The 27,270-nt window shown below is 35.4% G+C and overlaps 1 protein-coding gene across 1 annotated transcript in view; it reads right to left on the bottom strand.

The window, feature by feature from the left end:
* Positions 1 to 3,166: 3,166 nt before the first annotated feature.
* MYO10 (myosin X) overlaps positions 3,167 to 27,270 on the bottom strand; it is a 103,304-nt gene continuing 79,200 nt past the window's right edge. Inside the window, exons 22-40 of the mRNA XM_070940766.1 lie at positions 26,737 to 26,949; positions 26,530 to 26,569; positions 25,516 to 26,388; positions 24,505 to 24,628; positions 23,339 to 23,582; positions 22,896 to 22,991; positions 17,861 to 17,954; positions 17,116 to 17,171; positions 15,499 to 15,641; positions 14,580 to 14,774; positions 14,116 to 14,273; positions 13,193 to 13,316; positions 11,830 to 12,127; positions 10,740 to 10,947; positions 9,380 to 9,516; positions 7,961 to 8,081; positions 6,307 to 6,762; positions 4,610 to 4,801; positions 3,167 to 4,012 (exon numbers count right to left, since the gene is read on the bottom strand). Of these exons, the coding sequence (XP_070796867.1) occupies positions 3,902 to 4,012; positions 4,610 to 4,801; positions 6,307 to 6,762; positions 7,961 to 8,081; positions 9,380 to 9,516; positions 10,740 to 10,947; positions 11,830 to 12,127; positions 13,193 to 13,316; positions 14,116 to 14,273; positions 14,580 to 14,774; positions 15,499 to 15,641; positions 17,116 to 17,171; positions 17,861 to 17,954; positions 22,896 to 22,991; positions 23,339 to 23,582; positions 24,505 to 24,628; positions 25,516 to 26,388; positions 26,530 to 26,569; positions 26,737 to 26,949 (3,883 nt within the window). The 3' untranslated portion in view covers positions 3,167 to 3,901. The remainder of the gene's footprint in view (positions 4,013 to 4,609; positions 4,802 to 6,306; positions 6,763 to 7,960; positions 8,082 to 9,379; positions 9,517 to 10,739; positions 10,948 to 11,829; positions 12,128 to 13,192; positions 13,317 to 14,115; positions 14,274 to 14,579; positions 14,775 to 15,498; positions 15,642 to 17,115; positions 17,172 to 17,860; positions 17,955 to 22,895; positions 22,992 to 23,338; positions 23,583 to 24,504; positions 24,629 to 25,515; positions 26,389 to 26,529; positions 26,570 to 26,736; positions 26,950 to 27,270) is intronic.

Raw genomic sequence — 27,270 nt, 5'->3', positions numbered from 1 at the left:
GGCAGCCAGTATTGGATATTTTTCCCCCCTGATTTAACAATCGGTTCTTCTTTCCCATCTGTTTTCTTGTCCAGGTCCGTTTGCAAAACCTCTCCACGCAGGTATACATACATACATACATACATACATACATACATACATACATACATACATACATACATACATACATAAAGTGCATACCACATGCACTAGTATCTTTTTTTTAAATACTTGCCTTCGTTTTCTCAAAAATATTTACTTAACATTTTCCCCCCAATCTTGCTTATCAAAAGTTCGTCTTAAGACTCCCATATTTGGTGTATCGTTTAAAAAGTTCATGGCAAAAGATCCCCCCTCCCCCCTGGGATTGGGGAGAGAGCTGCCACCTGGATTACAATACATCGACTTCACTCAATGTTGTTTTCATCTTCATTCATCGGGGAATATCTGAGGTGGGCGGAGAGAAGAGGGCTAATTCTGTCTTGTTACAGTTGTCAAATGTATGATAAACGCTCTTGATAAGTAAAGCTATAAATAAGTCTAACAGGTAAAACATGTATTTACTTCCAGTATTTTAATTTTGCCACAGAAGAATTTTAATGTCATGCTCTTCCTTCTTCAGTAAACAATAATATCCCATGCTTGGTATCTTTGATTAATCTTTAGTTATTTCTAATATGATCTATCAGGATATGATCTAATATGATCTAATACAGCGAAAGATTGCCTTTGCTGTAAGATATCAAATGGCTGCAACAAATTGTGATGACTACCAGTCGAATTATGAGATCAGTTCCAACCCAGTGGAGCTTACTTCCAAGCCCCTTTTATTGCTTACCAGAATGGCAGTTTTTTCCCATTGAGATAAAGTATTCTAATTATCATTCCCCAGTTCTGAAAGTCTTTTCTTTGCTCAAAAAGAAATAAAATCTATAAATAAAAGACGTGTTTGCAGAGTACCAAAGACAGATCTGAATCAAATTTTTTCAAGATCTGTAAATTTTATTAAAATGATAAATACAATTGTTAATTGTGTAATTACTGCTTTAAAAAGGCTAAAAGAAAATTTGATTTTTTGGAATAAGCCACCTGGAATCATTGAGAGTGAATTGGGTGGCCATATAAATTTTCTTAAAGGAATAAATAAACAAATCCAACATTTTGTGTCAGAATTTAAAGTTGCATCTAGGAAAAAAAAAGTTTACTTCCAAACATTTTTCTTTTTATATTTGGCAATCAAAATTTTCAAATATATTCTGTATTTACTTTACTTTACTTTGTGAAGAACATGCTATACATTTTGCATATTTATAGATGGTATTTTAATCTCCCCTTTGAACCATCATATCTACAGTATCAAACCTGTGATAACGCCATCTCTCTATTGTAAAATTTCTCTTTCCCGCTTATGAAAGGAGATACGACTTTTCTAACAATGGAAATAGGGGTTGAATGCTGAAAATGAAAAATTGTTGTTTGTGACTTTTGAGCAAGCTTTCAGGGACCTTAATGCAAATTTAAGATTACTCCTCTACCTTTGAAGCCAATCTACAGTACGTGACTTTACATTGAAGACTGTAACCTGATGCAGATATAGCTTAAATAGGAAACAGTCATCTTTCTCTATCCTTTTTCTTCCATTTCGAAAGTCCACATTGTTTTGTAAATTGTGTTGTCCTTAAAAAATGTAATTGTATTGCTTATTAATGTGGATAGCTTTTTCCAAAGATGGACTCATATACATATCCTGTTAATGTGTCCATCCAGGTATATATGGAAAGTCTACAAGGAGAACTTCAGCACAGCAATATTCTGCTGATGTTCCCAGTAATTGGGTTTATTCTTCTGGTATTGAAAGTAGTATGCCGCCAGAAATATGAGATCTATTTCAGATATCATATCCAATTTGTCTTCCAATTTAGTACTATGAGTGCCAAATGTATTCTTAATAACTTTGGTATGTCTTCTAATCTTAAATTAATATATTTCCCAGTTATCTAAATTGTTGAATTTGGCAAGAAGATGATAGGGCTTTCTTGGGAACCATTCATATAAAAATAAGTCATTTCTAGCAAGCATGAAAAAATTTAAATTTCCTGTTTTAGTACTACCTGTTAAAGTAGCAATTAAATTGTTATCAGAATGATATTTCAGGGAGTGCCAGAGAATGCTGATCTCTCACCCACCCACCCAATCTTCAAAGAAAGAAGTGCTAATATTTTCCCCCAAAGCCCTAAAGGTGGGCCTAGTTTCTAATGTTCAGATGGCCGAGGCTACCTTTCCCTCTTTTTTTCCTGTTTACAAGGGGAGACATAAGAGAGACATAAATGGCGTTTATGAAGCATTTCATGTAAAGACTTGGGAGGGCATGTACAATTGTCCTTTCAGCAGTTAATTCCTCAAGCCTGAAATAAATGTGTTTTAGTACTGTATGTACATCCATATTATTTGCCGAGGTTTTTACTGTGATTTATGTATTGTATATTACTTTGTTACTGTTGGCTGTCTTTAACTCGAATGCTGAAATTTTTTGGTTGGTTTTTATCTACTATTGTTTTATTTTGTATTTTATTTAGTGTACTGCATAAAGAACAGAAGTTATGGGACAAAATAAAAACAAATAACTGTTGAGGCCATTGCTAATGACTGCACCAACTAATGAATTATCAGGTACAGAAGAGAAATAATTGTGTGTAGTTTGTATCATTTCAATACTGTTACTGTCTTGAGGATTTTGCCGTTTGAATTTCTGTAAGATGTTTTAGTACTGTAAATCACTTCAGGTATACTGTACTGTAGAAAAACAGGATATGGAACTGAAGCTTTAAAAAAACTGCTAATATTTATGTTGCAAGCCACTATGACTGGAGGAAGGTCAAGAATTATGTACTAATTTAATCATATGTAGAATATATGTCTTAGCTTCCTCAACCTGACATCAAATCAGGTTTCTTTTACAGAAGGTTTCACAATTAATAAAACTAAACCCAGGAGACAAAAATTCCATAAAAGCAGTGCTTTTAAAATAAATGTTTACTATTTTTAAAAACAGCTTCATAGACTAAAGACAAATGATTGAATATTGTGCTGATAATGACATTTCCATATTAAGGGTAGTCTATAAATACAATTTCTTTCAGCTACATGAGTTAAATACAGCAGTACAGAAACATAGATGTGCTACGTATATGTACCAAAGGGCGAAAAAAATCTCTGAAAGAAAGTACAAAAATTGCTATGAAAAATTTGCCAAATTTGTAAATAAAACTAGCCTAATAAAGACACTCTACCATTGGGATAATTATAGCTCTGAATTATTAAAATATACAGAAAGACTGTTTACACCATTGCACATTATTATTCCCTTTTAATTTTAAAAGAGTGAACATGGAATAAAGTTAGCAGAATTGACCTGAATTGTATCCATACGAAAGGTTGAATTGCACACATACGAAAGGTTGTGGGAGAAGGGGAAAATACAACATTGCCCAGTAAAGTCCATAAAGAAAGCTGCCTGCAGCATTCCAACACAGAATCTTCTTTCTCATGAATGAACCAGCCAGTTAGTGCAAAAATGGCTGTATTACATTCTGTTTACTATCTTAAGTGGCTTATTCAGATACACAACCCCTCTGCTAATATAGCATAGGTCAATGCAGGTGGACTTAAACGTTTTAAGGCACTTCTTACTGCTCAGAAGACAGTGTATTATATTAAGGCATAGAGTATGTTATTCTAGAGGTAAAAAAAAGTTTTTGTGGATGTTCATAAACACATGTTGAGTATGGCAATATGCAAGCACTTTATAATTATAAGCTTGCTCAGATTCTCCTGGAAGAGGTGCCGATCACCATTTTTGGAGAAAGCGTGGTTGGCAGAGATGTTCCAACACTGAGGGCGAAACAAGACCGATTCTCCGACTTCACCTGCAGCTGCTTTGACTTCCATGACTACTCACGGATCGAGATGTGCTGTAACGTTTTTTCACAATCATGCTGATATAGGCTTTCATCAGTTTGGCAATATCAATGACCTACACCAAGATAATATCAAAACAAAATCAGTTAGTGTACATTTCAACCTACTGTCTTTGTTGTGAAGCACGTGCAGTGCAAATATAAAATTATACATCTGCAATCTCACACAGGCCAGGAAAACCTGAAGCACATTTTTGTTAAATTGGCCCTTAATTATATGATTTAATAGAAGCAATTTGGGCTAAAGTGAAACCTAAATCTATTCATATTTTTTGTAAAACAAACTGGTAGCTTTTTATTTAAATACACTGAATGAAATATCTATTGCAGGAATCCCCAACTCCTGAGCCACAGTCCGATACTGGTACGTGGCCTATTAGGATCTGGGCCGCATAGCTAGAGATGAGCAGTGGAGGACTGAGCAAAACCAAAACCATCCTTCTCCCGGTCGGTGGAAAAATTGTCTTCAACAAAACCGGTTCCTGGTGCCCAAAATGTTGGGGACCACTGATCTACTGGATTATAAAAAGCCAGGAAATTACATATGCAGTTAAAATAATGAAGGGAGGAACAATATGCTTAAGCTAGCATGTGTGCATTTTATTGGAATAAATGATTTCCAAAATTCTTGTTCAGTTCTGATTTTCTCTCACCTCACTGGTTTCAAAAAGCAGTTCTCTCTCATCCACCACAATCTTGTACACATTAGCAAGTGGAGCTCCAAAGGAGAGAATATGTTCATACTGAAATACTTCCAATGGTCTGCCCTCTCCACGCTTGTATACAGAAACCGCTTCTGCACTTACGCCCAACCAAAGCTCTTGAGGAAATCCTCCTTCTTTACACTAAGGAAAGAAAAAAATAACATTAAGATGAATGGTGGAAACATAGTATAAATTATTGTTGCTGCTTGTTACAACTCTTAAAATAAATTTGGAATGATTACCTTATCAGTTTTTGTATTATTTTTCAACATATATCTTCCACAAATTTTTCTCAGTCTTTTATTTTGTTTAATGAGTCAACTGCCTAATTCTTTGCAAACATTTGCATGTTACTTATGCCAAAAAGGAATTAAGTAATGGATATGTAAGTATATATTACACAATAAAACATTATGTGATTAAAATCCCTTGAATACTTGCTTATTAAAAACACCTTATAAAACCCAAGGCATGGAACTTATCAAAATACAATTTCTTTTAAAGGTAGATTTCTTAAACCTAAAACTTTACTAATATCTGGATGTCAATCCCAAAAGGGCACAAAATGGTTGAATTTAATGTATGGAAAAATGGCAATTAAGATGGAGTATGTATGAATGATCTTGAGGTACTGCTCACTGCATATGTATATATTGATTGGATTTGGATTTGGATTTATTTTCAAACAGGAGCTCTAGAGAGTGCAAAGATATGATAATAGCACTTGTCTGCTATGCTCTTTAAAACAGCCACATCTTTCCCAGGATCAAGTGCTAAGTACAGAAGGTAGCTGTGTAATCCCAAGAAAAGTTGGGGATGCTTTAAAGAGTTGTTAGTGCTATTACCATGCACTTCAAAACACTGTTTCATTGATACACAATGATTCCATTTTAATGCTGTTGGAGCACTAGCAGCTTTTTTTTTTTTAATTTGCTGGTGTAGATTACATGGAGTTCTCGCTTAATGACCCTAATTGGGACTAGCAACTCTTACCACTAAGCGATGAGACAGTTAAACGAAACATCACATAATGGCCCTGCTTAGTGCCAGCAGTTCCAGCATCCCAATTGCAGTTATTAAAAAAGACATCATAGGAACATAACATGCAACTTCCTGTTGGGTTTCCCATTGACTCTGCTCGCAAAAGTCATAAATGGTAATTAAATTACCATGAACGCTGTAACTATTGTAAATGTGCGATGGTTGCCAAGCACCTGAGTTGAGATTATGTGACCATGGGGACCCTGTGAAGATTGTAAAGTTCAAGAACCAGCCCTAGTTTGCTTTTTTCAGAGTCATAATTCGAACAATTACTAAACAAATGTTGTTAAGTGAGGACTATCAGTACTGTTACCTTGTTACAAAAAAAAAAAAAGTGCTGATGATACCTTGAAGCAGAAAAATAGTTGTTCCCTATGGCATGCTCTCCCTTCCTCTCTTTCACATGAAATGTTGTTATCATCTACTACTATTCTTTTCTCAGTTTCTTATTAAAGTTCTCCCATCCATGCTAGCAAATAAGTTCAGGAGAAGAGGGAATGTAGAAATTACAATGCAGACATTTTAACTGCTGGCTACTACACATTATAATACTTGGTTATAACCTCTTAGTCCATGATTATATGGTGAAAAGTTGGAATGCTTACCTCTACATCAAAGAGCGTTGACCCATAGCCAGGCCATTCCTTAATTAAATTCATGTACTTTGCCATTGCTTGCTCTTGAGTCATTCCCTGCATTTTTTTCCATTTATCAAGCATACTAGTCCTGGCTGCAGAGATCTCCTCCCTAATCCACATATTAAGCATCTGATCCTCTTCCATCTTCTGCTTAGTAATAGAATTGCTCCGGAAACTCCTCCTTAGAGTCCCTTCTAGAAAGTTGTTCCGCTTCCTCTCAAACCTCTCTGTTGGCACAAAAATTTTAGTGGATTGAACAATACGAGACTTCAGCCTCTGCAAGGGGTAGACATCTTCCATTTCCGGTACTGTAACATTGGATGAAGAATAGTCCCCTTGTAAATATTGGAGTCGCAAGGCAGCAAGGACCTGGAGGGTTTCTTCAGAAGCTGGAAAATGGCCCTGAATCACAGCTTCATGTGCCTAAGGAAAAAAAACACCAATATTTTTTTCAGGAATGTATGTCATAACATTCTGAATTCTAAATCTGTTTCTGTAGACTACTGACTAAGAGATTGATAAATGATTTGGACCTGCCAGGAATTCATCAACTGCCAGGAACTCATCAAGTGATTATCAACTAAGCAGCAACATTCTACCTGCCCCTTCCCTGGCCGGGAGCTATCATTTGGAATACTTGTTTTAGTGGATTGTTGTAAATATTACAGTAAGATAAGTTAGAGACCCAGTTTGGTGTAGTAGTTAAGGCACTAGGCTAAAAACCAGGAGACTGAATTTTAGTCCTGCCCTAAACATGAAAGCCAGCTGTGTTATACTTTGGACCAGTCACTCTCTCTCAACCTACAACATCAGGCTTGAGCAACAAGCTGGTTGGTCAAGTTGTGTTGCAACCAATGGATCAACATTTGGTTGATCAAAACAAAAAAAAAATGGATCTTGCACTTGTGGGAAAACACTAGGAAGAAAATAAGTTACAGTAAGATAAGTGGTGTGAAGGACTTTGAAGTGCTTGGGGTATTTGCATTTGTGTGATGTGTAGTTTTTTTGCTTTTCAAATTGGCTAGAGTCTGGACTTTAAATAGCACAACTCTCAAGAGATTAGACACTACCAAAAATATGAAATGGCATTTGAGAAAAGAAAAAGTAATCAGCACTAATAACAATTGATCCAAACTATTCCTTGTCAGAGTTGCAAATTATGTATCTAGTGACAGCTAAGGGAGAGTCCAACCTCATCTGAAACAGGTCTTATCTCCATCCTACATCTAAGTTTCTCCTTATCAACAGTACCTGTGCCTTGTCTGGATTTAATTTTAGCTTTTTCTCCCACACCCAGCCCATTGCTGAAATTGGGTAATGTTCACGGTTGCCAATTGTTTAACTGGAGTAAGCCAATAAGGTGGAGTACAGTGATATCTTTCCAGATTGACTGTACTCCTCCCAAAGCTCTTAATGACAGACAATACAGTATGTCTGGCTACTTGCCATGGTCTATCTTATTATAGGATAACATCTGGCAACCCCCCCCCCCAAATTTAAGCATCATTTGCTAATTACTTTTTCGGTACTTTCCTCTACTAATTTGATCAAAATGGCACTATGTATTATTCCATACAGACACAGACAGTACATCTTTGTCTAATAAATCTCCTTGTTTTACCTGCTCAAACATAAATGCAAATTCCACACTATCTTTTGGTACATGCTCAATGTCTAGGAAGCAGTAGAGTTTGAAATAAAATTTCCATGCTTCATGGTCACCGTCTGAAGTGGCACCAATCCTGTAATGACATCAACAACAATTATTATTACTTGGTAATAGTATTAAAACCTATTTTACCTCTGGTTAAATCTATATAATCCAAACTGTGGTATTTCAACATGACAGTAAACCAGGATGAGAACTTTGCCTTATTCTCAAATAGCGAGTGCTGTACCATTTTCAGTCAACCACATTTGATTTGTATTAATAGCAGGAGTTAATTAAATTAATGAAGAAGCAAAAGCGTTCTAATATGGCCACACCCAATTTTTTAGTTTATTGTTCCTTTAGTCAGCCAAAGTTTGACACTACAGTTGGAAGTTTATTTTTAATACTGGTTAATAACAGTAACAATGATAGTTAGGTTCACATATAAGGTGACGTTTCTGCTGATTCATTGGGTGAAAAACTAAGACATATAATTGCATAGTACGTATAAATAGGCTGCTCATAACAGCAAGCCATAATTCTAAACATTTCTGATTTATAATTACATTCAAGCACAACTTAGTAAAACAATGAAAGCCTTCATATAGTATCAGTGTGTATGAAGACCATATTTTCATATACAAGGTTTCCTCCCTTTTGAGCATGATAAAAAAAAAAAAGCTGTGCATGCTTCAAAAATGCTTTTACAGAGATGTTTTGTACATAGCATGATTGCAGTACTTAAAGAAGCTCAATATGATTTGGGCTTCTTTGTGAACCTAAAAAAATGCAACTAGTTTAAGAAATCTACCTATTAAAGTTCTTACATTCTTATTAAGAATTTATTCAGTTCTTAAAATTATGTCACTGTTTTTCAGTTTTGGGTGGAAGCCTGAAAAATGTTGGGATACTTTACTGAATGTAGGGAAAGGCTGTGTTGAATTAATAACTAAAAGCTTCAGAGAAAATAAATGAATATTGAAGGCATTAAAATCTGAAGTATGTCTGAATGGCCTATCAATCTAGCATAAAACATAGCATTGTTTTTCTAACATTTGTTCTTGTTGCAATCACTAGTTTTGTTCCAATATTAGTGACAACAGTGGAGATGTAATCAACAAACAAAAAGTTCAATTCTATAATGTCCAAAATTGATTGGTTGTACTTCTATAGATGCACTACTTGTAGGAAGTCCCCTCGACAATCCTGAAATGAGCAAAATCCAAATGAGAAGGGATGCAAATAAATTTTTGGATAGTAGAAATGCAGTGGGTCATAAAAGCATCCTTTGCCAGAAGGGAGGGGGATATTATCAACACAAGTAAGAGATATTTGGAAAGCTGTTAGGAGAAATATTAATTCCCTGTTTATTATCAATGACACACTTACTTTTCAAACTTTGCCAAGACATCAGCCACAACAGTTCTACTTTCAATGGCTTTATTTATAATTCCATTGTATTCAAACAAGGCAAACATATTTCTGCTGTCTTCCATGCCCAAACCTCGAATTAATTTTTCAACAACCTAGGAGATAAAATAAAAAGACTGATCTTAATTAACTTTTCCTTGACATTTCGTATCAGGTCTGCAGCTGTTTCTTTCTCAATTAAAGGTTGTTGTGATGCAAAATTTACAGCTTTAAATTGACAAGTATATGGACAATTGTTAACAGTTATACAAAACCAGATTCCAGATTTACCTTTTCTTCTCAGGAATGTTCTGAATTTGAATACTAGAAATACTAGTGTAAGAATACAAGATCATTTGTAAAAAAAAAAGGTCATGTATATACCGTAAAAGGGGGTGAAAATTTAGGTACGTCTTATACACCGAATATAGCCCCGCCCACCCACTAGCCCCCACCCTTTGGCCTCTGCCTCCCAGCAGTTTACCTCCTTGCAGCAAGCAGAAGCAGCCCCTTTCAGCTTCGGCACAGCCTAATTAGCACAAGTTGATTGGATTGGCCTCCCGACTCTCAGCTGTTTTGCAGGGGCCTCTGTTGCTTGCTGCAAGAAGGTAAATTGCTGGGAGCAGATTTTTTTTTTCTTGTGCTAATCAAGCTATGCTGAAAACGAAAATGAAAGTAAAGCAGGCTATTTTCTGTTTGCTGTAATGAGGCAAAATTGCTGGGGGGCAGAGGCAGATTTCTTTTTCTTGTTTCCCTCACCAAAAAGGGTAGGTGCGTTTTATAGTCCGGAGCATCTTATACTTAGTTTTATACGTAGTTATTTCATTAAAATTATACAATTTAGTATCTAGCATAATCATGTCAATACAATAATATACAACTAGTTCCACAGTTTTAAACTATTTCTGCTATCTAAACTATTCTTGATATTTGTATTATTTAGTTCTGTGTGAGCTGGAAGCTGGTATAAATCAATCTGTTAATATGAAAGATAGGCATAAAACATGCCATTGTATAGTCATTCTTTAAAAACATCCTATATTTTATAAAAAAGTGGACAACCTGCTTACTCATTAGTAAATTATTCAGACTAGGTCAATTTCACAATCTCTATTATTCCACTTTACTTTCATAATCCAAGAATACATATTGGGAAGATATACCTATTTCCAAAATGTCTAGAAATAAAACAAAGTTTTTTTTCTATTTCACAAGGAGGACTTGACATGTGTCAGTACATCTTTTGCATATTAATGAATGCCCAGTATTATAGGATGTGGATCTCTAAAATTAGTCATTATCAAGTCTTTTCTTTTCTTTTCTTTGCAAAACTACTCACCTCACCAGCAGTGGTGTGAGAGTTAATTGTGATTTTACAGGAACCTCCTCCATGACAGTAGACGGTAGATGTCATTTCCTGTCTGTTGATCAAAGTTTCAATTTCATCCCTGGATGGCACAAATTCTCTGCCTTTGGTTTTTTTAAGGGATTCATAAATGAACAAGGCGTATTTTGCCATTTCTGTGGCTGGGGATTGATCATGGATCCTGTGGGAGAAATATTAAACTTCATTTTCTTGTTGCATTTAGTCTTTTTCCCTTATATGCATTTGTGCTCTGGTGTTGCTGACCACTCCTTTCGAAACCATGGCTCCTTTCTTACGGCTTCTTTAGGGCAGGTTACTTCCTTAGCAATCTCTCATTACCTCCTCCAAACTTGCTTAGGTTTGAGGTCTCCTCATTTGAATTTGTTTCCACCGCAGTGTAGCTGAGCCAACAAGGCAGGATAAATCCTACTTGCATTACCATCCCTACTTGAATATATCTGCCCCTTCTTTCCCTAGATATGAAAGATGAATTCTGAGGCAAACCATGGATCTATTATTAAATTGTATTCCTAATAATTCTTTGTACAAGTAGTCCTTGACTTATAACTGGTTGCTTAGTGACTGTTCAGAGTTACAATGAACCTCCTCAAGGATACTTATGACCTGATTCTGAAGTTCCAATGGCTGCCTCCTGCTGGCCATGTGACTGCATGTTGGGCACTCAGCAACCAACTTGCATTTATGGCCATTTGCAGCATATCCCACAGTTGTGTAACTGTGTTTTATGATGTTTTTGCCCAAACCTGGAATTTACTTTTCAGCAAAACCAGCCCATAACGAAGAAAAGATTCACTTAATGACCACAGCAAAAAAAAAAAGTTGTAAGATTGGGTGAGTCACTTGGGTGATCTGCTCCACCAACATCACGACTTATGACTGTAATGGGGAGGTTCCATTATGATTGTAAGTTGTGGACTTACGTATTTATTTATCCCAAAAGGACCTAGATGCCAGGTGATATGTATAATAGCGTAGAAACAAAACTTTATACACTAAAGGAACCCTTCAAACTACCAATCTTTATTGTCTTAGTTCAGCTTACCTTTTAAGATGGAATTTCAAGTATTTGAGAATACTACGGCTTGGCAAAAACATGCAGCTCATGCAAGTGAGGATCTGCCAGCTATAAAGATTGCCAAGGCTCCCTGCATTAGGCACTTTGCAGGTTTGTTTGATGAGCTGACAGTACAATTCATCACGCAGGGGCCGTAAATCATGTCCTGTCTGGAGAATACCCTGAATAATAGGAATGGGATCTGGTACAGACTCCAGTTGCTGCAGAGAATTAAATATCTTGATAGCTTCGTCCTGTAGAGTTGTGTAGCCTTTGTCTCTTAGTACTAGAAAAAAAGAAACAAGCAAATGTACCTTAAGTTGACCAGAAGCCAAATAAGTTATTTTAAATAGGGAAGCATGAAACTAACTCCTCAATTTACAATAATTCATTTAGTGACTTTTCGAAGTTACAACAGCACTGACCGTTTTTCACTCTTATGACTGATGCAGCATCTCCATGGTCATGAGATCAAAATTCAAACCCTTGGCAACTGACTCATATTTGCAGTGACCTGGGGTAATCACCTTTTGATAAGCAAAGTCAATCTGATAAACCAGATCACTTAACAATCATGTTACTAATTTAACAACTGCAGTGATTCACTTAACAAATGTGGCAAGAAAGGTCGTAAAATGAGGCAAAACTCACTTAACAAATGTCTCGCTTGGCAATAAAAATTTTGGGCTCAATTGTGGTTATATGTCGAGGACTACCTGAAGTAATATTCAAACTTAGAACTTACAGAAATTAAATTTTCTTAATCAATGATGAGAATTTAACAGTTACTTCTTCACTAAATGATACATTTTGCAAAAAAAAAAAAAAAAGTCTTTTTAAAAACATTCTATGGTTTTCCTTCTTTGGAATTGAATCCTGAGTGGTTCTGGCCATCATTCGAGCTAATAAAACTATTTGCCCTTTATAGGAACAGTAACTTTTCTAAAGTCAAGTCGTTAGCTATTTCATGATTTCAGATTTCCTGGATGCAGCCAAAATTTTTGTGAGGATTTTGAATGAATCATCTTTGAAACAGTTGGATAATAGGTATTACCTTTCCCCAAGTTTAATATCAGCCTAGAAATTGGAAATATGAGTGAAGAGGTAAAATAACTTGGAAATAAATAAAAGAACCACTGCACTGAGTATGTGTGAAATATTCTTTGCCTAACTGCACTGTTTAAACACTTTTATCATGCTGATAACTAGACTGCAGAAGAGACGTTATCGATGGGCTATGCAAATGAGTAAGACCTCTTGAGAGTGTGTGTACAGCAAAGGTGCTTATTCAGAAGGGGGTTTCTGCCATAATAGACCGGCATATCTGAAAGGCTTCTTAGTCAAAACTTACTATTCAGATTGATGTCTCCATAAGGAAGGGGTAATAGTGGAGAATGCAATGGATGCTGCGTATAACGAAGAATTGGGTTCCTCTTATAGATCTGTTCAACAACTTCAGGGTTGAGGCAATTTTCCTATATAAATGTGTAAAGAAGATTACTGCAGTCGGATAAGAAATAATAGAATTCTAAATGACTATGAAATATCAGCAATAAACCAAGTTATTTAAAAATACCAAAGGGGAAAATAGCAATAGCCCTTATACTTTTATACCACTTCACAGTGCTTTACAGCGCTCTCTAAGTGGTTTACAGAGTCAGCATATTGCTCCCAACAATCTGGGTCCTCATTTTACCGACCTCAGAAGGATGGAAGTCCAAGTCAATCTTGAACCTGGTGAGAATCGAACTGCCAAACTGCTGGCAATTAGCAGTCAGCAGAATTAGCCTGTAAAACTGCATCCTAACCACTGCACCACCATGGCTCTTGCCAAATGACTGCCACAAAGACCCGGCCTGTCTTTAAATTCTGACCTAGAGCTCATGCCTTATTGTGAAATTATATCTAAATTGGCAGGGCACAAATACATGTATACACAATTACAAAATGAACTGGAAATTTAAAAGTAGAGGAATATTACATGCAAGATGTACATTTAAACTGTTCTACAGGTTTGGGAAAAAAAATATTCATAAGAGATATAGCTTTCCTTGACCTAGTGACTTCTAGATGGCATCACAGAATGATCAGTAAAAAAAGATAAAAAGACAAATGGTGTTGGTTGGGATATCAGTAACTGAACTACACTAGTAACAAGAATGACAAATCAGAAAAACAACAATCACTTCTGTTCCTGAAAATTATGACATAAAAAGAATATATAATGCAGTAGATTGCCTTTCTTTAATGACACTTTTCACACTGCAGTACTACCTTAATGTCTTGAATGAGTTGCTGTGTGGGAGTATCGATTGCTGCTTTTGTGTCAATCACATTTTGGATAGCACTTGACCAGCGAGTGGCTTCATTCAGTAATTTGGTGTAAAGGCGGTAACAGTGCTTGCGTCCATACACAGTTACATTCCAATATCCTAAAGCAAGAATAGATAAGTGAATATTTTGTTAATTCGCTTTACAATATAATCTGAGATCCCCTAAAACTAAAATAGCAGAATTAAACTAATTCTGATTAACCCAAAGAAAAGCAGCTACTATCTATTCTACTATGAGCTGCAGACCTGCAGTTCTTTTAACTAAGCAATCAAAATCCTATAGAGAAAGTGTTTTCTGCCTATAGATTAGACATGTATAGTTCCAAAGTAATTTTTAGAGTCATAACGGTCATATTATTAGCTCTATTGACTTAAAATAAAAAGAGTTCCTGAGGAATTAAGTACCTGTTTCTTTAAAGATTTTCTCATCAGGGGGTATAGCAGAGCAAAGGCTGTTCAGCACCAGGGTGCCCAATTTGAGGGCATTCTTCTCTGAGCTCTTATAATAATCCAAGGAATTGTGCGTCAGAACAAACCAACGTTTCTTCAATTTCAGTGATGACATTTTTGGACTGTTCTTTACTTCTTTATGCAACCACCCTAGACAGAAGAAGAAAAGGCAAGTTAATGATGTCAAAAATAAATTGCCTACCTGGATATTCATGAAATTGCCTATATGAGTAAGAATGCTTGTGCTTGAATATGTTATATTCATGTTTGGCAAGATGCTGCCAAGCTCCAATACACTGAAGTAGATACAACAGTAGCAAAATTTCAATTAAACCACAAACTTCAATTTAAATCACAAATTTGTGATTTTGTTGTTGTTGTTGTTGTTGTTGTAAGAGTACAAGTTGCAGAACTGTTCTCTTATCCCTACTTTACCTCTCTGAAGTTGGTTCCTGTTAAAGGAGTCCTAGGGAGCAGGAACATAGCAGATTTTTGTCTATGAACAGGCAAATTGGTATCAGAATTTTATCAATTATCATGTAAAAGAAGAAATTGTTATGCCATAGTCTTTCTAAAAATTGAGGAGATGGGCAACTAATCTCCTCTGGTTTAGGTGAATGATTTTTCAGTGGTGAATTCCAGCTTAGTGCTAACATAAAACAATTGTACAATTCATTTTCTGGTTATTTTTCAGAAATTTCCTTTGATTTTATAGTCTCTCAAGTTACTACAGTAGATAAATTAGTTAACAGTTTCAGATTTAACAGAGATTAACATGGAAAAATGATTAATTTTTGTTCTTTGTCAATTTGGTATCATCAGATTTTAGCAAGGAACAAAACTCTGTTCTTTTTCTTTTTTGACAAGTTCTTACCTCTCACTATGAATTCTTGTCCTTCTACTCGAGTGTCACCTTTGGATCGTTGTAGCAGAGTGATCCAATGATGCATCTCCTCTGGTGTATCCGTGTTGCAGTGTAGAACACGATTAGCAGTGATGATCACAAATGAATTGGGTCTATGAAGAAAAAATAAAGGAAGAAAAGCCTGTATAGTAAACATGGTTACTGTTTGGAATCATAACAAAGTCTATCTAAGCCTTTGTCTCTGGTTTGTACTATGTAATGGACCAATGTTGAATCATTTTCTTCATTAAGTTGTTCTTAAAATCACATTATTTAGCAATTTGGCACCACCCACAGCTTAAGTTTTTTAAAAATAAAGCCACTTGACATTTAAACTCTATACAAACTCTTATTATTCTCATAATGCATCTGATTGTAGTTGATACAATAGTGAGAGAATACCTACTTTGAACTGGTTATGACATGCAAATCTCCCACTGGCAGCACTAGATTTTTATGAAGTGATTGAACAATGAAACTGGAAAACTGAGTCTCTAGCAGAAGAATCCACACAAAACCGTAAAAGATTCCCTACAGCAGACCATTTAAGCTACCCTTTTTACACAGAATCTGCATAGAATTAATGTTAAAACTCAACCTCCGGGATTAACTATCAAATTAAAAAATATTAAAAATATACAAATGTTTTAGGAATGCAAAATGGCTTGTGTAAAGACCAATTTTAAAAATGTAGGAGAATATGAAGAAATTATAGGTCTATAAAAGTTGGGCTAGGCAAATTTATGGAAAGACCTAGAAAGTACAACGAGTGGGGTTTGCTAAACTACAGTCTACATCTTTCAGGGAAGTTTGGTTCCAAATACCTATTGCTGGGGAACAGCTTTCTTATCCCTTTGCTGATCCTCTAAAATATCTGGAGACTACTGGAAAAATAAGACTGCTGTCCATTGCCCCCCAATCTGATATAACCAGGTTCCTCTATTGTTCTTGAATTGTATATTTTAACTGTTGCAATTATTACTGCCATGTAATTTGGCTGCTGACTTTTAACTATTTAGGGATATCAAAAAGGAGGGAGGGGTTACATTGTACATTTTTTTAAAAAAAGATCCAGTTCCTTTACACATGGCAAACCTGTTTTGAGATGGAGTGGTACTTCAACAGCAGTTTAAGTTATGCTTAAGTTAAGCCCTCTCATATATTTCAACCCAACTACCAGTTCCAGTGTGTAGATCTCCTACATTAGAGTCCCCAATCCCCGGGCCACAAACCAGTACCAGTCGGTGGCCTGTTAGAAATCAGGCCACCCAGCTGGAGGTGAGTGATGAAGGAGTAGGCGAAACCAAAACCATCCCCCCTCCCACTGTCTTCCACGAAACTGGTCCCTAGTATCAAAAAGGTTGGGGATCATTGTCCTACGTGATTAAATCCATAGCCAAGCAGCTTTACCCATTTCATTTTCCCTGGGGGGGGGGCGCTATGGAATTATGAACGGTATTAGTCTTCTTTCTGTCAATTTCTCAACTTACATAGTCTTAAGAACTAAGAAAAGTTGCTGAAATGTATAATAGTTTAGAACAAAAGACTTAGTAATAATTATGAGCCAAAAGGGATAACTAAACTTACCGATCTGGACTATCAGACGCACAGACTGAATCAATCAGCCCTACATCTAGTGTGCCCTATGTAAAAAAATAAAACAAAAATATTGTGTTTATTGACCATGGAATAGACACAGCACAAAATGGATAACAATTGGAAGTTGAAAGTATCAGCTATATGAGATATTGAAAACAAATACTAGTTACATATGGTGTGGGAAAATTTATCTTGGTATGATTTATATAGTTTGTAAGGTACAAAGTGTACCCTGTTTCAAGTTTCTTCTGAAAAAATAAACACTCTGCAAATAACAGATGGTTGCTGTAGGAATTTTTAGATCCCAACCTATATATATATATATTTTCCTTGATATGCTGAATCAACATTTTTAATGGTGCCAATCCCTTTTTGAAGTTTCTTGGATTATTTCTATTATCTCTAGGCCACTTTCAAGCCACTCAATTAATACCACAAAAACAGCCTGCCTATGCATGTGCAGTGAGGGCTATAATATTGATCCCCAATTAAACTATTTGGCAAATGTGGCAAAGTTACTTTATGAAGCAGGGAGAATCCAACACATGACGTAGTGAATGAACATGATTTCGGTCCTCCCAAAACTGAGCATCACGATGGAGGTAATGGAGAAGCCACCTAGTATATAGCCGAATTAATACAAAAGAAGCTGCTCTAATACAAAAGCTTCACTGACAATTACATCCTTAAACATTTTTTAGAGCCAACAGAGTGCCTTTTGGCCTTTCCTTACCATGGCATTCTGTGGATTGGCTTGCTCATCGTGCATTTCTCTGATTTCCTGTTCTGTGGAAGTGTGAACTTGGCTCAGGACACTGAACCACTGACTGCAAAAAAATAAAATAAAATAAAGGTCAGTCTACATTTTTCAATAGTACTTATTTATTTATTTTTAAAAGAAACAATCCCTCTTTGATGATTTCTGGAAAGAAAGGCTTTTTCCTGCAAAGCCACAGAACATCAACACTAATCAACTTGAGAAAAAAAAAATCTTTTAGTCATCAATACCAAATACAGATTCTGTAAATATGTTGGCAGAAATTATTTCTCATTAGGAGAAGGCCAGACTCTTTTATTACAAATGAATATCCTCTTCTAATTGGGACATCACTGAACATCACAGATTGTATTTTTTCCCCCCAAGACAGTTAAAATGGATATATCACTGATTTCTAGAGATATGCTGCTATATTTTCAGCATTACTTTCATAAGCATGAACAATACTGCCCATGATAATTATTTTATTTAGTAAAGAGTGCATCATTTAAACCATGTTTTCATAAGTTATGATTAGGTGTATACTTGTTTATATTTTTGCAAAAAAAAATGAGACTATTAAAAATTGGTCTTTGCTAACTGAAGAAATAATATTTTAAATAAAATGTCACTTACAAATTATCCGACTGGCTCTATCTCAAATTTTTTAATTCACTACTTAGTTCTCAGGTACTAATATTACATTGCTCTCATCCAGTTTCCACACATATGGAAAATTTCCTTGAATTGTTTATACTCTCCTTGACTCTATTAGTTCGTTTAGTTTCTGGCACTTAAATGCTTTTGTTTGGCCATTTCTATATTATTCTGTTTATATTTCCTGCAACTGAAAAGCCCCTGATGAATGTCACAACCTGCATTTTGAATGTCTACACTTCCTGGAACTAACATTTTCAGGGCATTAAGCAATTTAAGATTCCTTATAAAGATAAAAACTAATTCATAAACCAACACTGCACATAATGAACGCATTTCCTCTAGAGTACACTATTCATCATATTATGCTATAGGTTATCTACCCAATATCTTGGCATTCAGAAAATGCTCTGTAACTTTCCATTAATTTTCTGTACAAAATGGACAACTTTCTGAGTGTTAGGATTATTTACATGCATGTGAGAGATCATTGGGAAGTTGTGATGTCACAACCTTTTTTTTTGTTTTTTTTTACCTTTTTTTGTCTCTGATTGGCAAACCAATCCCCATTTTCATTCTCTCTGAGCTCTATCCCCATGGGCCAAAATTTTACATCTGAAATTTACCAGCAAAATGGTTAAATCTCAGTGTGTTTTGTAGTCTAGGTTCAAGCTGTCTTGAGGCTGTTTTTTTTTTAAATGTAGAAATTGTATAGTTGACCTAATTGGGATTTCCATCTCCCAATTCCATGCTTATTTTTTTTTGGGGGGGGGGGGATAGAAGACTAAAAGCATACTATTGAAAATCAAGTACCGTATTTTATCTCTAAATTTACAATTTTGGGTTACTAAAAATAAACTTAAGGATCATGTGCAGCTTCCAAGGTTGCTCACCCCTGTTTTATATAGACAAACTCCATTAATTCCTCTCTGCAATTTTGCCATGTCTCCAATAACCTTTCTTCTTTGGATTACTAGATATAGTTAATGAAATGGGGCAATCTGTTTTTTATTAATCTGTCACATTCATTTGACATTTGCTTTTCAAAGCAAAGGCAACGTATATAAATATTTTTTTCTCCTTGCTACAAGACAATGTGATTTGCCTAAGACCTCCCACCTCCACATACACACACACCACTTATTCACCTTTATTCACGGATCTGAAGGTGGCTTTTGGCTCACTAGAGAACAATTATAAACTTACCCAGCTAATCATTAACTTCCAGGTAATGTTTCTATTTAGAATACTTTATGCTAATATTTGAGCCAAGCTGAAAAAAGATGATTAACATTTTCATGATCAGACCACCAGAACTATTAAGTCTTCTATATATATATTTTAGGATGTCTAGGTTACAATAGAATGCCATGGGACAGGCTGAAATTAATCTATCTAAAATAGCTTTGTTTAGGTGAGTATACAGTAAGTTCAACTTAAAATACTAGCAGACATAGGCACAAGTCAAGACAATGTATATTATCAGAGCCTCTTATTAGAAAATATTTATCAAAAACAAAGCTTGTGATATAAGAGGACAAAGGTGGGACAAAGGTGGTTGCACTTCTCAAGGTTGCACGAATTCACTTGGACTATGCTAGGGTAGCATACTGACTGTGGTTGCTGTGGGGTGGGGTGGGTTTCCTAGCCTGGTATGGAGACCTTGATCCCCTTTGCCAGTGCCTTGATCTTTCTGTGGATCATGTGTCAGTGCTCTGAACAGGTCCAGAATGATACACTGATCAAAGGTATTCAAGACCAGTTAGAAAGCAAAGACAGCCAAGATGGATGCAATGAAAAAGAGCAGGGTGACTTAGCACCAGTCTCTCTTGGCTTTGCAGATTGTTGTTGTTGTTGGGAAAATACGTGGTAGAAGCATATTGATTGAATTGTACAAAATAAAAGTGGGCTAAAAAAAATTAAAAATAAATAAAAACTAACTCAGAAAATGATTTTTGATCTCTTAGTGGTTTCAATACATTTGTTAAGAGCTCATATTAATCATTCTAATCATATGAATAGTAATGCTTTTTAACCATTTTTGAAATAAAAAGTTACAAAACCTTTTGCCAAAGCTTTACATTTATTAATACTGGTTTAAGCTTAAAATGTGAGAGTTTTATAACTTGATGGGAGGATCTTTGGGTCTTTCATTGATACTGTCATTTCAACAAAACAAATCAATCTCCAAATTAGCTTGCTCTGCTTATATAAAAGGGTAATTTTTCTGAAACTTATTATCACAGATATCCAATATTTTCTTGGCTGCAAACTTATAATTATTTACCTGGGAGCAAATTTCTGAACTAAAGAGGGCTCACGTCAAAGAAATCTTCCACAAGTTATATATATGGTAATAATAATAATAAAAAAAACCAATTGTACTTGAGGGCTAATGAAAAACAATTTCATTCATAAATGTTTCCACTATCAAGTAATCACGCATTTCAAAAGAAAACTGCAAACTCTCTCATAGAAATTATAGTATTATTACTTTATTGAATGATTAGTCTCATGACCTTTATCAATAAAATAAAATAAAATATAGAATACAGTCTAATTCCAAAGTAAAATAGATAGGAGAGAATAGCATGATAAAATACCATCTGATAATACAAAGAATCAGTAATCAGATAAACTCTAACAATTTTATGTAATCCAGTAGTAGTGTAGGTTGAAGACCAGATTGCTGTGAAATAGAGGATTGCTAAGAAATAAAGCAATTCTGTAGCCAGATTAAAAGAATGGTAGTTAAAATAAAATATCAACATTGACAGAATTATTGATATTATGAAAAAATTAAGTTTTTCCTTGCCTAGACTCATTTTTCATGCATTTGGTTAGATGAGGGACAGATATCCAATTATACAGTATAGTTATTATTTTTCTTTTAAGAGAACCATTTATTCTGAAGACAAAAATCCCCAGATAGCAACACTGGTGCTTGTTATCACAAACAATAGTATGGTTGCTTTGTATTCAATTGCTGAGTCAACAATTAATTATATACTTAACGCTTCTTTCAAACCAAGAAAATAAGTGGTGTGAGTGTTTCATTTTTCATGACTTTTTATGTAGGAAGGTCTCTCAGAAGGACAGTGTTTCATAGAAAAATAAATCAAGAAAATCAGAAGAGATGAATTTGGAGTGCAGATGCTGTTTATACTGCACACAATTATCTGTATGTTTTGGAAAATGACGAACGTACTGTATATATCTCAGATAACAAAAAATAATTTATATAATTGTTATCTGCCATGTACACAAATCTATTTTGATGGGTACTGATTAAAAAAAGAGAAAGCTCCAATTTGAATGTTTTATTGTAAACATTATTAAAGATAATGGAAAATACAGAACAAGAAAACGTGAACTTACTAACCACAAACAAAGAGAATTATTTTTTTTCCATTTTAAAGAAACACACTACTGCATTTATAATTTATTTTATTATTTTGTTCAATTTCAAGTTCACATGGCTTTACAGCAGCTCTGGTGTTTTACAATTAAAAAATTTAAAAGAAAACAAAAAGAAAAAAATACAGCTGACTGGAAGACAAAAAGAGCCTGGATAGCTCTGCAGACAAAGGCACTGTAATTTAACACCAGCTGTCTGCAATTAAAGTAAGTTCGAATTTTGCCAGGCTCAAAATTGACTCAGCCTTCCATCCTTTCTAAGGTAGGTAAATTGAGGACCCAGTTTGTGGGGGCAATAAGTTGACTTTGTATAAAATATACAAAAGTATGCAGGCTATTGCTTAACGCACTGTAAGCTGCCCTGAGTCTCCGGAGAAGGGTGGCATATAAATCAAATTAAAAAAAAAAAATTAAAAAAAATCATTAATTAAAGGGCTTCACTCGCTATCATCACCCCAGAACTGAGTGAATTACCAAGTCTTTAACAAATTATGGAACACTGATGTCATTTTACACATTAGAGCCATTGCACACTTCCTGGGTCCTGCAATTTGACACTGCTTAATCTGAATGTACCGGATGTGCAGAAAGTTACAGAGACAGGCTGTCCCTCAAGTTACCAGACCTTAAGCTATGGAAGGCTTTCTGGTGATAACCAGCACTTTGAATTGCACCCAGAAGCCAGCTCACAAAATAGGCCTGTACTGCCAACAAAATTTGGTGTTATAATTTCTGGAAAGTATTGGGATACAGAAAATTGAATTTGGGATGTCATGAGATTGTTGTCAATTATCCACCTTAACCATGAATTTGATTACCACTACTGAATTTTAAAACTACTGGTTTATTTCGTTATGTGTGTGGTTTTTTAAAAAAATGTCACAATTAAGTTTATCCTTGCTAAGTGATACTAGAACACAAAAGACACAATTCTTACCTTGCGTCCTCTGGTGATTCAGCAATCAAGTGATACGTCCTATCTGTCATGACAATATCAATCCCATTTTCTTTGCCTGTATTATCAATAATATCTCTGACATGGGGAGGAAAGAGAGAATATTTCATTATATTTACAATGACAATACTTTGGCATTTCCAAAATGCTCTTTTATTAACTGGAGTTCTTTCAAACAGCCCTGATGTTGCCATCTTAGGCAAGGATATCACTACATACTGATTCAATCTGTTCCAACCAAGAATCTGGTGCACACTATCCCTTCAGCTAAGATCATGGCAGGAAAATAAGAGGTATTTTCAATTTTCATTCCAGTGAAGAAGATGAGAGATAGCAGCTTGCAAATTAGTAGATTTTATTTATGATTATGATTATATACTGGGTTCACCTGTTTTTAACTGCAGAAGATACCCTGCCTTACTTACTTGGCTGATCGTATTTCAAGTGTTCCTTTTAGTTTTTCTTCACCATCATTTTCAAAGTACATGAGCCTGGACTGTCGAAGGACAAACCACCTTTTCTTCCAGTTTCTTCTGGACAGTGTAGATGAACCACCACCTTTTTTATGCAGCCAACCTTGTTTAAGAGCTTCCTGTTTTGAGCGGAACCATAAGAAGGTTTCATCTTTCAAGACACACCAACGGCGTTTCCAAGTATTAATTAAGCCACCTGCCAGGAATGAAGAAGACAGATTTTTTAAAAAAATGTTCCATGCATCACGAAAACCTATCTTTCAGGCATCCTAGTGGAATCACAGAACTTTTGAAAATCTGCTGAAGAACTTCACAATTCCAAAGAACATACTGTACAGTGAAACTTTGATTTAATAGATGAATTGGTGAAGGAGATGCCAGTTATTTCTGGCTCCATCAAATCAAACAATGCATAATCTGCAACAGCATCATTAGACAAATAGTGTAAACTATATAAATACAATAGAAACTTTGATCGCTGCATCAGGTTTGTTACATTAAGGTCCATTAAACTGAAGTTTCGCTGCAATTACAAAAACTACAATCTAAGCAGCCAACTGGTATTAAAAAATGAAAAAATTGCATAATGTATGCATATAAATATTCTATATGTGTGAATAGATCTATACTGCATTTAACAGTTGGCGGTCACAGACCTTCAAGCTATCTTCTATTATGACTAACACATTAAAAACCAGCAATCTGTCTTAACTTCAGCACCTCCTTTAGTGTACCTGCCCTCTGCAATAGCATCTCCACTTCCCAGATTTAAATAGTCCATTACTCTGCTTTCTTTTACATATATACATATATACATACATACATACATACATATAAGAATAATGGGTAAAGATGATGATAAAGCATGTGCTATTTCAGCAATTACTTTCATCATCATTAAACAAGCTAGAGATCATGAGAAAGTAACACAGATGAGACAAAACCAATAAAACTAATTCTAACAGCTGGATCATTAAAAAAAATCAGTAAAAAAGGAAGATTCTGAGTATTTAAAAATGACTAGACATTATCCTGATTTCCACTTGTTTCCCTTCAAAAGAGAAGTAATGCACTAATATTGAATTCTTAAGAAAGAAATTGTTTCTTGAATAAATTACCTTTCATATACAAAAAGCTATGGAAATAGGGTAGGCTGACACAGCTATAGACAGAATCCCTCCGATATGAAAGTTCATCATCTGTATCAAACCTTGAATCAAAATCTTCTTCACTGTCTTCAAACTGGAAAATAATCAACAAAATAAGTGAAGTTGTCTGATATTACAGTCCTAATCTGTAACTTTTAATTTCTATTAATTCTGACAAGTAATTTTCATTGTTCAATAAAACAATATATCTGTCACCAATGCAGTGCTACAATCGTGATAAATAAAATTTATCAAATTTAATTTCTGATATACAATATAGCCACTATAAATATGATTGCAAAATAGCTGTCATGATCTAACTAAATATGCAAAGGTTTTATTTTAGAGTCATGCAACTTTTTTTTCAGTCTGAAAATGTAAAAAAAAAAAAAAAAAGATAGTTGAGGCCAGAGGAAAAAAGGAAAAATTATATAGATAAAACTAAACAAAAAGGAAATTTAATTAAATCCAGTTAAAATTACACCTATATATTTAATACAGTTTTTACTTAGGACACATTAAAAACAACACTTCAGCACTACTGAGCAGTTCTGAACAATAGATTATTCTATATCACTTATATGTTAATAAGCAATAAATATTACACGTTAAGAAATTCAAATTCTGACACTTTCCTAAAGGACTTTTTAGTAAGTCTGATCATTTAAGACTTCTTTGTTATACAAGATGTGGTTTTGAGAAGTGTTTCATTTCAGTTGTGTTAATGAACTCAAAAGGCCAAAGTTTGCAATACATAGCAGCCATTAAAAGAAGCCTCGGGGGAGACTAGCCATGAGTGAAGAGAAGACTGCCCAGTAAAGCAGGAAAAGAATTTAGTAAAAGTTAATATCTGGATGGCAAATCAAGGACAGTTTTTGATAAAGAGAACTGTTCTGCATTATGTATAACAATAGGATTTGACCAGATTAAAATTACTCTTAATCTCCAACAGTACATAATGCAAGAAAAGAAACTACTCACAGAAGACTGAGCTCCCTCAGAACTAAATCTGTATGCTCCAGAACTGTTGTATGTCCCTATGGAACAGCGATAGTCAGGAGACCACTGGCTACTGTGAGAATTAGAAAAGGTCACACTGCTTCCAGAAGTGATAGCACCATCCTCATAGTCATCCTGGTCATAATCATAGTCTGCCTCAGGAGAAATTAGCTCTGCAGCATTAGGGGGTTGGCGGGAAATATTTTCTGGCATGCAGTATGTGGATTCCCCGCTTGAAGAGTTGTGGAGACTAAGAGAGTCAAGGATAGAAGGGATAAGCGTATTGTTGCCCATGGCGGGACTAGCTGGAACAACTGTGTCATTCATATACGGATCTTCTTCGGAAGAGTCATCACTTGTCCGAATGCCACTCGTCCTTTGATCCGAGTGGCCATGCTCGCTTGGGTTAGGTGAATCCTTGAAAGCATCATCATCCGCTTCAAAGCCCTCATCAACTTCTTCCTCAGGATATGGCTGGCTGAAATTAAAATTGGGTTTTTCAGTGCCTGTGGTGTCACTAAACTCTGCACAGAAACTGCTGCTTACGGAGAGGGTTCTTTCAATGTTTCGGACACATTCATCGATTTCATCGAAGTTCAGAGACTCCAGGAACTCTTGTGCAGCGCGACAGGCTTCATCTTCCAGGCGTTTCAACTCTTCATCTCGGAGCTGCTGCAGCCTCTGCAGTGATGCTTCCGTCAACGTCAGTTCTTGCTGCTCCTTCATGCGCTGCAGGTCTTCAATTTCTTTTTCCAGGCGCAGGATCTCCTCCACCTGCTTGTTTTCTTTATGACTCGCCAAGTCTTGCTTTAGTTCTTTTGGGGGTTTGGGAATAGCTGCAAGTGCTTCCTTAGCCTGCAGAAACAGTGCAGAAATCATTTTTATCATAAGTGTCGGTAATATGCTATTTTTCAAACCGCAGGGTTTTTCCCTCATCCCAATAATTATCACAATAAATTAATCTAACATGAACAAAGTAGGAAACAAATGGCTAACCTGCTGAGCAAGACGTTCTGCTTCCATCTTTTGTTGTTTTCTAAAAGGATAATTAGAAAATGTCAGGAAGGGTGAAAAGGCATCAAAGCAAACGAAAGGAAGACATAGCTTCTGAAGGCTTGTCAATAACTTCCATAAACTGTTCTAAAAACTCTGTTTAATATAAATTGCTTACCAGATATATTAAAGCAAGTACATATTCCATACCTTTCCTCCTCTTCCCTTTGCCTTTTTTCTTCCTCTTGCTGTTTCTTCTCCTCCAACAGCTGCCTATAAATACGGCGGGCAATCAGACCTCGCATCTGCTTCTGGAAGGTGATGGCTGCTTTCTTCAGCAATAAGTATCTCCTCCTTAAGTAAAAAGCTCTATAATTTTTCTGTATGATAACTATGTAGTAAAGGACTTTTTTGTAGTGTTTTCTGAAATGAGATGCAGAGACAACTCATGTGAAGAAGACATAATGGAACAACTGTTTGAGCAATCACTACCCGTGCCACAAATTAAAGATTCCAGATAGTAAAAGAAGTCTGTGGACTCAGCTCCCATAAACATTCTTTCCTTGTGCTTCACATTTCTGGTCCCCTGGGAAGACTAGAGCCATTACAAAAGGGAACAATGCATCTTGACTGAACAAACACATTTTCCTAATCTTGCCCTAATAGCTTTTATTTGTGGTCTACCTATGTGTGTATCAACATTGATCAAACTTTATTTGTCCTTAAGAAAAGCATTTTCTGCTC

Source organism: Pituophis catenifer, unplaced genomic scaffold (assembly GCF_029215685.1).
Source record: "Pituophis catenifer annectens isolate HBS135680 unplaced genomic scaffold, rPitCat1.0.hap2 SCAF_3, whole genome shotgun sequence".
Classification (NCBI taxonomy): domain Eukaryota; kingdom Metazoa; phylum Chordata; class Lepidosauria; order Squamata; family Colubridae; genus Pituophis; species Pituophis catenifer.
The sequence above is the reverse complement of the archived record's forward strand: the minus strand, read 5'-3'. Positions and strand labels throughout refer to the sequence as shown.